We start from the raw sequence: 17094 nt of genomic DNA on the forward strand, positions 1-17094 counted from the left end.
TGCAGAAACTTTTTCTAGCAATGCATTTCTCAGGGCCATATGTAATCAGATGATGAACTTAAGTCATACGCATACTCCAGTGAAATGACATCTACATTAGAGCCTTCCTTCTGACACAGCAAGATGTTCAAAAGTGAACATAAACTGGAGGGAATGCAGATAAACAGCTCCACAAGAGACACTCCCAGATTTTGCAGTTGATGATCTCCAGAACTGCTGTATAAGCAAGAAGTCCCCACCTGTTCATGCACAAATAAGATTAAAAAAACTCAAGCAGATGGTGACTTAATCCCCAACTCCATCACCAACTGATGCTAGACAAAATGAGGAACACGCCTCATGCTTTAAACCTTTGCTTGTAATGGAAAAATCTTCAAAATTGGGTGTCTGTAAGGACAAAGTACTGCCATTCCAAAGTACTGTACTAATTTGGAGATTTCACTCAATAAAGGGAGATATCCAACTTTAAATATTGATTACAGGCACAGGGTATTCAACAGGATCAAGCAACATCTGAACATGCAGAAATTAAGTGGAAAACTCAGGCTCAATGCCTCAAATAATCCAAACAGAGATGCAAACAGCTGTCCATTCCTCCTCACCTCATGATCACTTGAAGTGGTCTCCTCTGAAACTCACGGCTTACTTAACACACACAAAACCAGGGTACTCTGCCTTCAGGATGGTATCGTGCACCACTCACCACCACTCCACTGTTCATGCTAACAGTAAGGATTAAAATGTAGAAAACCAGCCAAAACTGCTGTTGCTATTCAAGCAGCTTTAAAACCATGCCTTATGCAAATGATGTTTCTTAAAAGAAAAGCACAAGCTTGTGTCTGCTGTCCTGGTTCCCCTTCCCTCTGCTCCTGCTGAAAGGCACAGCATGTCTACATTTAACAGCAAGTCCTACACCAGCCAGAGGAATCCTGCATGCTGGCTTTGCACAGCAACACATCCCTTCACATCTGGGATGAGGGAGGAGGGCCAGGCTCCCCTCTCAGTTCCACAGAGGCAGCAAAAAGGAATATTTGCTTCTGTGTGTTTACAGTAGAGTAGCAATGAATTTCCACTGCTAATAAAGGCTTTCCTGCAGTGCAGGAGCCTATGAGAAGGACCCAGAGCAAGCAGAAGCACATCACTGTCTCAAATCTGAATCATCCCACCTTACTTCACAGATCTGAAGTTAACCTACAGCAGACATGAAACTTTATCCTCCTAAATGAGTTTACTCCACTTCTATCCTAAGGGACAATTTACCAATGGAATCTTTTCAGCAGTAGGAAATGCTGAAAGGAGTTTTTAGTCTTCAAAAACACACTCCACCACACACCCCTCCACTTGACATTGCCCTTCTGCCTGAAAGAAGGAAAAAACCCACACAGCCACATCAAGGTTATTTCAGACAGATTAAAATGTACCAAGTTCAGAATTTCTCTCTTACCAATGAATAAAATAGAAAAAAATCATATGGTGTTTAATAAACCCAAGTATTTTGCTCAACTTTTAGGAAATCTGAAAACCAGGGAGATAGATCTGCACCATTCTTACAGCATTCCCATTAGGAAATACACAGTAGGTTTTCTCCAGCTTGCAGAAGGCAGGTTCAAATCTATCCTTTAAAGTCCCTCGAGCTGTGCCACAGGTACATACACAGTCCAGACACATGCAAAGATAACAGACCAAGGGGTCATAATAACTGAAGCACTCATGCAACTGGTCATGAGACTGCTTTGGTCAAAATAAGAGCTGGAGTTCAAACAAGCCCAGCTCACATGGTCTGAGCGGACTGGAAAGCAACCGTATGCACAGCTCAGACAGCAGAGCCAAGTGTAAAGCCTGCAGCAGCTGGATGAGAGGTCACAATGACACCTCCAGTGCCTAATGCATATGGAAAGAATCAGGTTCTTGTGAAAATCCAGGTTAACCATTCCTCTTTCAGCATAACACTGATGTCCAGGAAGTCTTCTTAGAGTGCTTGACTGTTCTGGACCCAAAGGTCTGGTATCAGAAACACTCAGACACTTAAGTATTTTCTCGGTGCTACAGGACCTCCATACCTTTAAACTGATGGGCCAAATATCTGACCTCCCAACTAGTCCTTCATGTCAAATGGTCTGCAATTTTAAAGCTAGCTTTTACATAAAGGTTAAAATACGTGTTATTGTCCAAATCTTTAATAGCTCACTGTTATTGATTTGTATTAAAGCAAATCTGAAGTAACAGTTTGACCAGTTTTATTATTTTTCCAATTGCATTAATTTTACATAGTACAAAATTCTCTTATTTAAGCAAATCACATAAAACCAGCATAACAAATTTTGCCAGACAGGAAATACACCTTTATCGACATATTTTAAAGCATGTTGTTTTCAATAAGAGTTTAATTTGTTCTTATGTTTCAGAGTTGTCATGTACATAGGAAGCTTCCAGACATCCAGGTTCCAGTTCAGAATTTATTTGCATATAAAAATATATTATAATGGAAAAAAGCATTAAAGTTCTCAACTATATAAAATTACAAATATATTTGCATAAAAGCAACTTTAAATTACAATTTAAACTATATTTTAAAGCTAAATAGAGCTGTAACATTTAAGTTATCTTATTCCATCTGCTGCAACATAAAAAAACTGGTATCGCCACAGTTAAATACTTGTAGGAGTTTACAAAGGTTATGTGCAGGAGGTGAGTATCTTGGGGAGCAAAGTTACCAGACAAGGGCAGCAGTTCTCAGGGACCGATGTCACTTATCCTTCAGAGGACACCCACAGGCAAGCACAGTGCCAAAAATTAATTTCACATACCTGAAAATAAAGAAGATAGATCATTACATTCTAAATTGAATAAGATTGCATGCTGTTGACACATCAGACACCCATCTACGCCCAGGTTGCTAGACTGCCTGACAGGCCGAATTATGTCTTTTTTAAATTAACATGAAAGCTGAAATGCTAGTGTGCAAAAATATAAGGCAAGTACTGTTCTAACAAATGCCTTAGGCTTGAAAAGGTATCTGTACAAAGTTCTGTGTAACCTCAAGCATATAAATACAACTCCTCAAAAATGTGATGATATAAAATATCAGATAGAAGTTGGACCTCCTACTCACTGTACAAATGAGGCTCTGCTAAGATGCCTAGAGATTTGTTTAGTTGGTATTGAAAAAAACACAGCAAAAAAACCACTAAAACACTAGAGCAGGTGGTAGTTTCTGCCCTCATCTTTGATGCACCTTGCAACGGAAAAAACCGAAATCTATATACTATAGGCAGTCCCTTAAGAGTTAGCTGCAACGTGGCTGTGCAAGATACAGCAGTGTAAATATTTACTGGTTTAGGGTTTCATTGTCCTACACAAACCTTCAAAAACTCAGATTTTTTTTTTTTTTTTGGAAGAGCAGTCAATTAAAACTCAGTGGGAAAGATGGAGTTCCCTCAAGCACACATCCATGACAGAAGACAGGAAACTAGAAATATATTTTAAGTAAGAGAAGTGAAACCAGGATTAAGATACAAGTAAGACAGCAAGGAAGTAGGAAGCTCATAAGGGCAGGTGTCTTGAATTAAGTCTGGGTCTTCAAGAAACACAGGGAAGGGAAAATACCTAATGAATATATGAAACTCTCAGTTCACAGTTTGAGAGAGCTTTGTTTATGCTGCTATTTAGGTCTAGTCCTACAATTTGTTAGTTTGGGCTCTGTAGCTTAGTTGCACACAAAACAAACAAACATACCAAAACACAAAACAAACACATATTTTATGTTTACAACAGCAGAGGAAGAAGCAAAAAGACTAGGCAGAGTACCTGGCTGGCAATAGGTGGCCAGTTTTTTAGTTTGTTTTTTTTTTTCCTTAAAAATCATAATGAAGAATCCATTACTGTGACTGGAAGATACAATTTCTAGATAGTGAGAGAAAATGTGATCTAAATTCCATTCATGGTAAAGACAAGTACAAACAGGATTTTGACATTTAGTTTAGGTCAATAGATACAGTTATCCGGCTCCTCAATTCTTTCATAAAGCAAAGTCCAGAATAGAAATGTTTTCCTCACCTATGGTTATTCCTCATGTTGCTTAGCTTTATAATGAAGGAACAAATCCCCAACTTTTTAGCTGAGTTTTGAGTATTTAGGAAAGTGATGTTTACTTGATCTGTACACTGACAAGGAGTGGTGAATTCAGCTGCCTCAGAGGTAGAGACAGGGGTTCATTGCCTTGAACTGCATGCCTTGAACATTCAGGCAAAGATCTGAATTTAGGCTATTTCACCTTCTTATACACAATGATCCATAGGACTAGCAAACTAAAATAAAACTGCACTATACAAACTATTTCTATTTTTCCCTTGGCCATTGGCTTTCATCACTCTTTCACAGTACCAACTGACATGCAACTAATAAAAATCTACTTACTTGCTAGTGTTCTGTCAAGATCAGCAATGAAGTCCTCCAGTTCTTTTGTGTCTCCGAGCTTTGCTGCAAAAGAAGAGCCAATACTGCTTAGACATGATATATTGCTCTGGCTAGAAGAAACACTGGAACCACACAATCCTCCAAATCATTTTCAGTGGTATCTAACATGGTGTGGATTATTGTCAGCCAAGTTCAGTAGGATTGCTGCAATGTCCAAATACACTTAGACAACAGGGGAGACTGAATTGAAATTCTAGCTTTTATAGTTTTCCATTGGACAGAAGCAACACAAAGCAATCCTTTGTTTAGTTTCCTTGAAAAGCAGAGGTTGAAGTGAAGAAAAAAAAAAGCTATATGTCAGATAATCCATGCCCTTGCTACTGTGGGTATCTTCCTCATTTAATCTATTCAGATACTGTATGCATGGCACAAACAAAACCCCAGCCAATTACCTCCCAGTCCAACTCAAATCTCAGCCTCCTAAAATCATGTCAGTATCACGGGTTTGCTGTGCTGTCAGATCCCTTGATCTTAGTCCATACACTATGAATTTGGAACCCAACATCCAAAGTTTTCACCCCTGACAACACCACTGGTTCCATTCAATCTAGTTTTACTGCAAGTGGCTTCCTTATTTTTCTAATCTTCATTTTTGTGGTCTATTATAAGCCAGTTTCCAACTCTATTTCTGTCTTTCTGTCTTCTCAACAGGAAGAAGATCTTGACCTTTAGTGTAATTCCTTGCCAAGTATTTCCTTTCAGTTTAACTGAATTCTTTTGCTACTTCATATTAACTGTTACTCATTATTTCTTTCTAGTATCGTGTTAATTGAAAATAAAGCATTTAACTTGTTTTTTCATGACTGGTCACTGTGGAAAAGACATGAAAGTGTGAAAGGCCATTCAACATTCATATGAGAAGACTATTTGTAATGAAAGCACCATGTAGTACATATGTATGTGTTCATTTATTGATATATCTGCTCTAGAGTTAATTCAAGTTAACCTGAATGAAACACTGTCATGGGAAGTTACATCAGCTGGAAGACAGAAGCCACTTTGAAACAGCATAGCTTCAAAGGAGGAAGGAATTACTAATACATGGCTTGTATCAGCAGTGCAAAGGTCTATATGGATCTGGCAATTTTGTTAACTTAAATAGCAGCATAGGGCTTCAGAGGAGTCCCTCTACCCCTACATTCAGTCTAAGTGTTTTTATAGCAGGTGGGACACAAGCTACTTAGTTGCTTCAGTAAAGAAGTAACACAACTTAATAATATAACTGTTATGTAAGTTTTACAATTAATCCTTATCAGACAGAAAACTGTAATTTTCTTTAGCTCGGTGTTTCAAAACCAAAAAAGAGTTGCCAGGTCACCTGCAAAGAAGTGCAGGCAGCAACCTACTGCCACTTAGAATCCAGACAATAATACCTGGATCTGAAATGTGTTCAACAGTAATCCTTAGTTTTATTATCATAAAAAAAAAAGTCCGTGTAAGCATGAATCCTGGCTCACAGAAAGAAGCCCATATAGTTGAGGAAAAAAATGCCAATGGTTAAAAATAAGCATACCTTTACATGGAGTTACAGATGGAGATGGCAAGCTTGGAGTAGATGCAGTTGGAGAGTTGAGTTTTTCATCACTGAGGCTGAAACTATTTCTGTAGAGTGAATCTGCACCTGTAAAAAAGTAACATTATAAAGCAAATTTAACACCTTCTGCAATTTTGCAACATAATTGAAATCAGAAGTGGGGCCTTTCCTATATGGTCTGTTGAACTCAAATCAACAGACTTCAAAATCAGAGGAATAAATAAATAAATTATGTATTGTTGAAGGCTGTTGTTCCCACTCCTACTGTTAAAAAGCAAGCAGTTCTAGGCTCTGTCCTCACCCCCAGTATGGAAAGTGTTAGCTTTCCCTGAAGTCAGCATCATTTGAAAAATATTACAGGAATGACAATTATCTCACATCAGCTAAATTAGACCTGGTAGGATCCGCCTAATTCACAATATCCTGGGAAATTTTGTTACCTAAACTTTGCAAAAGTTATATAAAAAAGCTGAATAGAGAGCTCCAGGAAAAGGACAGCCTCCCAGAATGGAGAATATATTTAGTGTTGTCCTTTATTCTCAAAGCAAATGCAACCATTTCTCCATACATTACTCTGCTGCTTTAGATCTACAGCCTCTTTTAATTTTCTTTTATTCTGTGACTCTCTGGAGTTCATGAAGCAGTACATCAGTACACAAGATATTCTGCAATCTTATTTTAGGTCATCTTTCAAAGAAAGCTTTATATGCCCTGGAAAGCAACAGGAAAAGTTCCAAATATTTTGATGTTCTTGTATTTTAGACAAGGCCTTAAGTTTCAAAAGTATCAAAAAGTATCTTTACCTTGCCTTTTTTCATATAACGAGTTCCATGATGCACAGTGCACACAAAGTATTAGTCATGGCTCCACTGGAAGGAGGAATTGCCATTGTGCTAGAGACACTAAAGCTGCTAGTTCTGTAGTTTTAAGCCAGTGGTCTGAAAACTGTAGTTGTATAAAAAGAAACCATTGTAACGTGAACATGTCAGTGGTCTCTATTTATCTGGTACATTTCCTAGGCCATAAATGTATGTCTTATTACACGGGGTGGTAACTACCACTGCTTGCCATTGAGGCAATTCTGCCTCCCTGCAGCACATGCAGCATTTGTCTATGGAGCCTAGAAGGTGGTTGCACTGCAGCATTAAGTCCATTCAAGGGAGAACTGTCACACTTCCTTGGATACCTTCCTATACCAGGAGATGACTGCCTTAGTTAAATTAAGGGTGTCTTGCTGAAATAGCAAAAGGGAGCAGGACCACAGCCTGCCTCGCCAAAATCTGAACATCTACACCTCCACTGAACATTGCCACGATGTTTCCAGGTATCAAACATCAAGACCATCCTCTTGCAGACTACTCCTTCACTGCAAGTTCCACCATCTTTGGGAAGAAGAGTGTGTGTCCACACCCCACCTCCTCTAGCCTGCTGTCCCCACCAGCACAAGACCACCGTCCACAGGAGTATACAGTTACAGTGACAAATCAGACCAGATGACTGCACCCACGAAGCCTGTCAGATCTCTCCTCAGCCGCAAGCTGATTTATTTCTCCTGTGCTGGCTTCCAAGCCTACCTGTATTACAACATATGCTGAAAATGCCTTTGTGAAAAGCTTCAACCTGGAACACTTTTCTCCTTCACGTGCATTTTGGTCCACCATTGTACTGTATCTTTCAGTTTGCTCTACAATCAGCTCTGACCGTGTTCTGGCAAACACACATGCTGCCCACAGCACCATGCAAACATGAGTGATGATGTGACTGACATCTGTTGCCTGGGACTACTGCCACCAAATCAGTCACCAGTTGGTATTTCTTGTTTATAAAGAAAAGTATGCTTCTTCATGCAATCTTTTAATTGCAGTTTCTTTATCTTCACTCTTAAGAAGTGCCTGTTCTCTCTAAATTTGAGTAGATCCAAACCAATCTACTTGAAACTTCAGATACAAGAAAGATTCGATGAATACAGCAGAATTGAGATAACTTGAGTTAAAAAAAATGGAAAAAGGAAGCCATTTTAAAAGTGGCTTCTAAAAACAAAAAATAATTTAAGGGATAAAAAAAAAATAAAATCTAACACTGTTCTGCAATGATGAGTGTCACCAGTCCTGTACTATTACGCAGCATGAATCCTGTACACTAAGTGTTACTTTCTCTCCATTAAAGGTATTTCCTCCTGAAATCAGCTTACAGATTTCCTACTAAAACCACACTTCTTTTCAGCCAAGATGCAAGCCCAAATGACCAAGAAACATAGAATCAAAAATTCTAGCTGTTCAGGACAAAACCCCCACCATCACCAAAAAGCCAAGTAACTTGTAATAGCTCCTCACACAAACAGTACTGTAGCCAAGACTAACTCACTGAAACACTGACAGAACAGACCAAATATAAAACACCCTCCAGGTTATGTATTTGAAAAAAAGGAGAACAAAAACTTGCAAATTATTTCATATTTCAAAGGTTTTACAGCTCATTGAATTAATAAAAAAATAATACAGAGAATAAAGACTACAAAACTGAGCATACTTTTAATGTGGAGTTTATGCTACTAGAATCCAGACACCAAATGTAGTGATGCCGGGGATTTATATTACAAACCAATCCTTCCCACACACAAAATCCAAAGTCACAGTCGCTCTTATCTAGAACCAGAATAAAAACTTCTTTCTGTGAATGTTTGTGAGGGCAACTCATATTGCAAAAGCCTTAGTAAGCCATTAAAATTGGCCACAAACTATTCACACAGTTCTTTCTTTATATCCATGTACACATCCAACCTAGCAGTGACCTCTGACACGTTTTGTGATTTTCTCTCCATGTTCCTTCTCTAAGTAGCTCAAAGTACTCACTGCTCACTTGGCAATGTATGGACACTAGAAAATGTTATTTCATACTGGCTTCCACAAACATTGTGCTGGGAAATATTTACAACTGGGCAAAGATAAAACAAAACAGAACTGTTGCTTTAAATATCTGAATGTTTTTCTTCCAGTTTCAAAAGGTAAAATATTTTCACAGAACAGTGTTATCTTCTGATGGACTATTGATATTTTCCTGAAACTTTCTCAAAGCAAAAACATACTTGAGCTACTGGCTGTGGCTTACACACAGGACCAAGCACCCAGAATTCTGGTGGTGCAAGGAGGAATGCATTGACTCCACCATCAAGGTCACTATAACTGCTGAAAACAATGTACTGTTAAAAAAATACTTGGGACATCCATCGTTGAAAAATATCTGGTTTGGCAAAGTGTGGTTGTAGAGCTGAAAGCTCTGGGAAAAGGTCACTTCAGTCCTTGCCCTCTACCAGCTGCCATGGCCAAGATTTGCTCATTCACCTTCAATAATGGCCCTTGGAAGGGTTCCACTGCTACACAAATACAGCATCCTCTGCAACCCAGCAAACAGAGGCTAATGCCAAGGGTCTCATTGCTGCTGTGTTTCCTCATCCAGCTCCTTCTCTCCCACTGCAAATTTATCATTCACTACTTATTTTTCACTTTGTACTTTGATTCTAGTCCCTGTGCATATATATAAACTATGCCCCTTCCACTGTTTTAAAAAACACTCAAATTGTCTCTTTAAAAAAAGGTCTTAAAATCTGAGACTTAAGTTACTGAGTTCATTTACATCAGTCATACTAAGCCAATAGCTACAAAATTAGGGGGTAGGAATAAATATGGCTGTATTTTACTTTGGCAGAGTACTCTGTAGTTAGTATTGACCTTTCCTGTTCTAATATATGGTTAAACCACAAAAAAAGAAAAACAAACAGGGTAACACCATGTAAATATAGAATGTCCTCATGAAATGAGCAATTGATTGGTTCTGGGTAGTAATTAACTGAAGGAGGAAAACATGAAACTTTTCATTTCCATTGGAAAAGTTCAGTTGTCTAACTTCTTTAATATTATGTTCTTTCTAGTACCATAGTTCAAGATAATTTTAAAGAGCATTGGAAGTAAAACTTTTACTGCAGCTTTCAGTGGGAAAGTTTTAGAGGAAAAAAATAAAGCACAACCCTAAAGTTTTCAGAGAGGAGCTTTAAAATTCCACTCAAGTGTCTACAAACTATGAATTTATTATAAAACTCAGAATTTAATGAATAGACTGCAAAACTAATTCCTAGTCAGAACATAGCCTACTTGCTAATAAAATAAGAGAAAAATCAGGAAACTGTAATGCCACCAGTAGAAGTGAGAAATATTCGTGATACAAAGAACTTGTTCTACAACACATACAGCAGCCCTCAAGGATAGTGTTTGTTTTTATCTAATCACAGTTACAGCTGGCTGCATTGTTTATTTTTTGTGGGGTTTTTGCCTAGCTAATGAACATCTGGTCCCAGACTGATAAAAACACCTTTTCACTATTGACACATCTAAGCTTCATTACTTAAAAGATTTCAAATCACATACTTACAAGAAAGTGATCTAGGAAGCCAGAAATTCAGATCATGATATACACAAAACATGTTTTCTCATATACAAAGCTTACCTTTCCAATCCCCCGCCACCCTTACACTCTACAAGGCCGTGTTTCCAACTCCAACCTTCCCCCTTACTAATCTTCCTTTCTAATGAGTAAGAGCAACAGATATGCTGGAGTGGTAAGAAAAAAAAGCACATTTCTCAGTATACTGAAATACCTGGAGAGAAGGCTATGCATCTGAAACTTCTGATTTTTCTTTCCCTTGGACATATCAGTAATTCAATAGTTTCTTAATTTAATAATTTCTCAGATCATTTAATAAAACGTTATTTCGCCAAAGAGCCTTACTTCATTTTTTTCATTATAAATACTGCCTTCTTGTTTGAGACAGGCCATTGGAAGTTCACAGACACAATCTACCTTCTCATAAGGTTCCTTCTTCATTATACTGGGATTTGCTACAAAGACCAAAGCCCTACTTCTACAACCTATCTTTCACAGCAACTCATAGCAAATGCCTATAGAAGAGCTTAAGAGTGGTACAGTCACACACTGATAGTTTCAAGACAAGCTCTACCAAATTCTTGTAAAGCACATATTAGTATCTTTTCTGAGACAGCAGTAGCATCAGCCTAAGCAGACCACAATGGCCCCATCCCTCCTGCTGTGATTTTATCTAGTTATTTTTGATTATGTGAACTTTTAATATCCATACCTTAAGGCAACATATTTTACAGTTTAACTGTTCACCATGAAAGAAATAACACCCTTTTTTTTTTTTGAAACACGTTAATTTAATTTGATTTCCTCATACTGGTGAGGTAGCAGTCACTTAGGATTTTCCAGAAGACTAGTTTGTCCCCACCCAAGACATCTCTTCTTTAGCCTGAGTGTCCCAGTCTATTTAATCATTCGAAAACTATTTTATGTCTTCATTCATTTCTGTTGCCTTTTTCTTTACCTTCTTTACAGCCACATATTACAAGATTGCCAACGTAAACAGGCTTTTCAGGGTGAGTGCTTCAGCTCTAGATAGCATAGGCATTAGTACAAGCAGATGGAGACATCCATGGCATGTAATCACAAATCCTTGCACTACACCAGGCACTGGGTGTTAACAGATCCTGTTCAATCCCTTAATAAACTTGCACCCACTTGATTTTTAAATTATAAAATTAAGAGCTCTAGATGCACTCAGGACTTCTTTGTTGTGTTCAAAAGCCAGGGAGTATGGCTTAGAAAACATTTACATAGTTCTAAAAGTAACTGTGAAGGAACACTGCAGGTTGTATGAGTGCAAAAATTGAATTGATGCATTTGTTTTTCAATGCTTTTAACAGAGAGACTGGAAGATGAACCTTCCTCAGGAAAACACGGAGCTACAAGTGTGAAACATTTCTGAGAGCACAAAACCAGACTGATTTAGCTTTTCAGTGTTATTGTAACTTTGGCACAAGAAATACTGAAGTGTTTCCCTTCTAAACCTCTCATAAAGTCCAACTTTCCATTCATTATCCTAAGCCTAAATTTGGAAAACTGTCCTGACATTGCCACATACTGTGCTAGCACAATGCACTGACTGACATGCAATTTAGACAGGCAAGCCAGCACTCTTCTTCGCAAGCTTATTCTGACATGAGAAGAAAATGCTATCTGTAAGAGTGCATCAATATAGCTGCATCTATGCTAGTGGCTTTTGCCAGAACAGCATGCTCTAGCACAAATCCCATCTTATCACAATCAACATAGGCTGTAAATAGCAAAGAGTTATAAAGTATTCCTCAACTTAGAAGTTCCAGCATGATTAATAACCTAAAGTACAAAGCTGCTATACTTCCATTCATTTGAATACATCAAGTTGAAACATAGCCAGTACTCACAGTCCAGCAACTCAAGAATGCTGGAGTAACTCCTCAGTTGCATCAAGATTTCCAGCACTGACCCAATCAGCTGTTGTGGTTAATGTAATACTTGTAGGCCAAGATCATCACGGACATCTGCACACACAAGCCTTTCTGATACTGTAAGGTCTTGAGTCCATTCTGGTGCGTACAATATTTAACCACAGCCAAGCCAGACCTCATCCAAAGATCATTTAGTCAAATAACAGGACAAGATGCAGGAGAACAAAGTACTATCATACCCCTTTTCCACAGTAGTGTCTTCAAAATCATACTTTTTCTTAAGAGTCTGAAATATGTAATGTAAGAATTTAAATTAGTATTTTTGGAGCTACCTTCTCAAGAGATTTTAAGGATAAAAGCAATATTTGAAGGATTAACTACATTGATAGAGATCTTTTGTAAATTTTTCTGGTAAATTAAATGGGCTCATCCTCGGGACAGAAACCCCAGGAGAGAGAAGGTTTTCCTTACCCTACTGGGCAGTATTGTTCAACCACTTGACATCTATTACTAGCTTCTCATAAAGTTGAATTTAGGGCTGATTCAGGGGCACTGAAACAAACAGTTGCAACAGTTTAAAGTGTTTCCTCCCCTTACAGTACCATCCCTGACTGAAAAGATAGCACTGCAGGAGTGGCCAAAAGATACATACACCTAACCTTCAGCCACATCACATCAGTTAGGAGGATTAGATTAAACAACAAACCACAGATAGTACTAAAACACAATAGTCTGAACTGTTCTATACACACATGACAAAGTGTACTTGCAACAGTCTTGGCACTGGATAAGATTTTGCAAAGACAAAGTCTTCATAAACAAAAAGATCATTCAAACTATCTGCAGATAATATGGTTAGAATTTCTTTTGCATTGCTACATATTCATACTATCAGAACTTGCTCTTTTGGCTCAGTTTCTCCTTGATCCTGCAGCGGTGTTTAACCTAAGCATGACCATGGAAAGAGTAAGGTCATGAATTCAGAAAAACAGAAAAAGCTGCGGTAAGCAGGAAACTCTCTGCATCTATTCTTAAAATAGGTGTAGCTGGATTACATCAGACACTGGACTCTAATTTATAAAAGGCACTTCTCATAAACCTGCAATTCCTCTCCAATACTACTCTAACTTCAAAACAGAAGTTGTTTGCACTGAATGATGCCTTTAGGAATGGGGAGAGCTGGCTATTTTTTTGTTTCCCTTCCCTTAAACATATCCTCATACACTCCTGGTGTACCCTCATGGTCCCATATATGCCAGTGTCCAGAAGACAGTCATTTTGATTTCTCCGGAGCCACCTTTTACATGATGCATCACCAAGGGAGGAACTCAAGCATAGGATGGAATTCAGAAACTTGACAAGTTTCTCATACAAGATCTTTGAGGACTTTGTACAGAGCCATTAAATCCTGTCTATCCTACTAACCCATTAATCTTTTCAGCCTAAATCAGTGCAGATTTGTGACACAGACTTTTATTTTTCAGAACTTCCTGAAGATCTGGTCTGCCCACTTACACGAGCATGCTGTTTTCTCACCAGGCTTTCTGCCCAGACAGAGAACACCGTCATTTTCCTCCAGAGATCTTTCTTGTCAATTCTAACAGAGCAATTTTAAACAGTTTTCGAGGTTGAAGTTGTCTGAACCATAGCAGACACGGTAAGTAACTGCAGATAGTTTTATCCATGCAATAAGTTCTTGATATTGGGTTGAAGGTTTTTTTGTGGTTCTAAACAGTGGAGTATTCCACTCTAAGTGTCTAAATCGTGAGATACAATAAGTGTATGCGAGAGGTTAATACATAACAACACGGACGACTGCACAAGAAATAGTAACACTGGGGCCGTACTGCTGAAGTTACTAACAGACTTAGAACACAGCTCACATAACTTCAGATCTCACCGTACACACCCCCAGCCATCCAAGACAAAAGTGTTCAGACTAAATTGGGCACACGTTTCCAAATCTTCCTTGGAGGGAAAGAAATACTAACAAGGAGTGATTTGTCCACTACAACATGAAAAGCAGAACAGCACCTTGATCCCTGTACTACAGAAAAAACCCAAAGGCACTGCTAGGCAAGGTATCCATGTTCAGGGCAAGTGAAACATTACCCATCAATGAAATAAATCATATCCATGATGAAGAAATAAAGGGCTCCGATAATCTGGAGAAGCTATGCTTTCACAGCTTAAGTACTAGGAAGATAGCATTAGTGTTTTAGCGCTAAGTCAACAGAACCGCACTCTAAGTCCCTGAACTGATAGAGGCAGAATAGAAATTAGAGGAGCAGGCTTATTATAAATAGCTGCAAAATAGATAAGTTTCATAAAGCTTCCTAGGAACTAAAAAACCTGGCTATTGTTCACTGTTAGCAGAACTTATTTCTGACAAAGTAACCTACTGTTCCCAAGGAGAACAGCAGTTTCCATCCAGACTCACTGTCTGGAACAGAAGAGATGTTTTCTCTCCCTCATTATTAAAAACAGTAATAAGGGTTGAACGTTTTTCCAATTTAACTAGAAACAATTTAGTTCCAATTCTATATTTTCTCGCTCAAAGCAGCTTTACACCCTCCCTGTTCCATTTTCTGCTCACACCATTCATATATACATCTACTGTACTTGGGCACAATGTAGCTTAAAATTAGCACCTCTGAAACAGTGATAACGCTATTCCATCCAGTTGGATGGATAGATCCAACTAACGAGAAATCTGGATGCGTTTCCACCTGTTGTAAAAAGCACACTTTAGTTCACTCTCTGGCTACCGAGAAACAACACACGGTCCCTGCGAACCTAAGAGATATCTTTTACTCCAGACGCCGGGACACCTTAGTGTCCCGCAGCCAGCTGGCAGCACGACCTTCTCCCGTGGAGTGCTTTTTTGCGCTCATCTGCCCTGCAGCCAGACCTGATGTGGCTCCCCTCCAGCCACTCTAGCCTCCATTCAACGCCGCAGAGTAAAACCAGCAGGGCCAGACTTCTCATCCCTGCGACTTCTTACCCAAAACGTTAACGAAAGGCATTGTTTTTAAAGAAATAGACGGGTTTCTCGCTCCCAGATCCCTGCCTCTCTCAAGGACGTGTTGGTTTAACACTTGCTTTGGAGCGTCGCTTCCCGCGCACCCCCCACCCCCGGGACAGGCATAGCCGGCACGGACGGACCGACGGACACTCACTCTCGGAGTCGCTGAGGCCGCTGCCGTCGCTGACGCTGGCGCTGCTCCGCCGCTTCATGCGCTCCAGGTGGTCGCCGTAGTAGAAGCGGCGCCGGCCGGCGGGGCAGGAGAACTCGGCCAGCACCGCGTCGAACTCGCCCAGCGCCTCCGCCAGGCCCCCGCCGCCGTCCGCCCCCGGCCCTGCCGGGCGGCAGCAGCGCCGTCAGACCGGGACGGGCGCTGCCCCACCGCAACCCCCCCCGCCCGCCCCGGCAGAGAGAAAGGAAAGGGAGAGAGGAAGGGGTCCCGCCCGCCCCCTCGTCCCGCTGCTCCCACCTTGCCCCGCCGGCCGCTGGGCTGCAGGAGACTTCATGGCGGCGGCGGGCGGAGATGCCCCGGCGCCGCTGCCGCCTCCCGCCGCCAGCATGAACCGCCTGGCTCCGCCGGCCCTCTCTTATAGCCCGGCCGGGCCGGGCCGGGCCGTGGCGGAGCGGCGGGCGGGGGGCGGTGCCGCGGGCGGTGCAGGTGTGCCGTGCAGGGCCGGGGGCAGCGGCACGCCCGGGGCTCGGCCAGGGTGTCTGGGCAGCTGGAGCCCGGCTAGCAACGCAGTCACCGCCGGGAGGTGTCGCTTCTTGTCCTGTGCCCGCCGCCCCGGCAGCGGGATGGGGGCTCCTCCGGGTGATGCCGGTGCGCTAACTTCGGGACCGGGTGTGTGCCGGGCTGCTGGCGGAGGGAGGATACAGCGAGCGTCAGAGCCAGCTGCAAGGAGGGACTCTCACGGGAACACAAGGCTGGATCATCCTCACCCAGCCCCGTGGCTGCTCCCGACCGAGGGCACAGAGCAGGACGAGGTGGCAGCAGCTTACTCGGAGTGAGCCAGTGGCTTTGCATGCAACTGCTGCTCGGCCACCCTGAGAGTCCCTTCCATCCCCATCCCCACCGCATTGTGCTGGCATCTGTCCATGGTTATTGCCCTGCTCCATACGTTAGTGAGCAGTGGACACGGCCGTGGGGACAGCTGAGCCACTTTATTCCAAGGGTGACCCGAGGAGAGGAGCAGGTGGTAGTGGAAATGTAAGAAATGCTTAGGCACAGGGAACCATGGCCCCAGGTGCCTCAGCCAGGGCGTTCTCCGGTGGAGTGCTTTCCTTATTCTTAGGAGAAAGATATTAGCACTTGTCCTGAAGTCAGGTTAACCTGATGTTTGTACATGCCATAGCTACCGAGTATTGCTCTTGTGCTGTCTCTCGCTCGTTTTAAATGAAAGCTGTCTGAGCAGCTAAAATACCAGTTCTGTTAAATACTCACTGGGGAAGACTGTCATATTTAGTTACATCCAGAAATACTGAAAACAGACACCAGGTGCTATTCCACGAGAATGCATCAGGAGCTATAATTATGTTTGTGTGTTGATGAGAATATTTAGAGTTAGAATAGAAGTGTCTGGGACAGGGAGAAGGAAGGAAAAACGTATCTCCAAAACTTTTTGACATTTTCAGACATGCTGTCATTGCTCCTGCAAGATACAATATGAGAAAAACAATATTCTAGACAATAAAACAGATTTGTTCACCTCTCCTTACTGTCT

The 17094-nt window shown here is 41.0% G+C and overlaps 1 protein-coding gene across 2 annotated transcripts; it reads right to left on the minus strand.

The window, feature by feature from the left end:
- Nucleotides 1–2220: 2220 nt before the first annotated feature.
- RGCC (regulator of cell cycle) lies at nt 2221–16258 on the minus strand. 2 transcript variants are annotated; one of them, XM_039382925.1, is made up of 6 exons: nt 15843–16258; nt 15528–15707; nt 5990–6097; nt 4417–4479; nt 3808–3903; nt 2221–2807 (listed from the first exon to the last, which is right to left on the minus strand). In XM_039382925.1, the coding sequence occupies exons 1-6, from the start codon at nt 15931–15933 to the stop codon at nt 2800–2802; spliced, it is 546 nt and encodes a 181-aa protein (XP_039238859.1). In that variant the 5' UTR covers nt 15934–16258; the 3' UTR covers nt 2221–2799. The 2 variants fall into 2 exon arrangements, with proteins under 2 accessions (XP_039238859.1, XP_027576149.1); XM_027720348.2 differs by lacking the exon at nt 3808–3903 and having other exon boundaries at nt 15843–16240.
- Between the last annotated feature and the right edge of the window lie 836 nt (nt 16259–17094).

Source organism: Pipra filicauda, unplaced genomic scaffold, assembly GCF_003945595.2.
Source record: "Pipra filicauda isolate LSUMZ 115617 unplaced genomic scaffold, ASM394559v2 scaffold28_size6257848_pilon, whole genome shotgun sequence".
NCBI lineage: Eukaryota > Metazoa > Chordata > Aves > Passeriformes > Pipridae > Pipra > Pipra filicauda.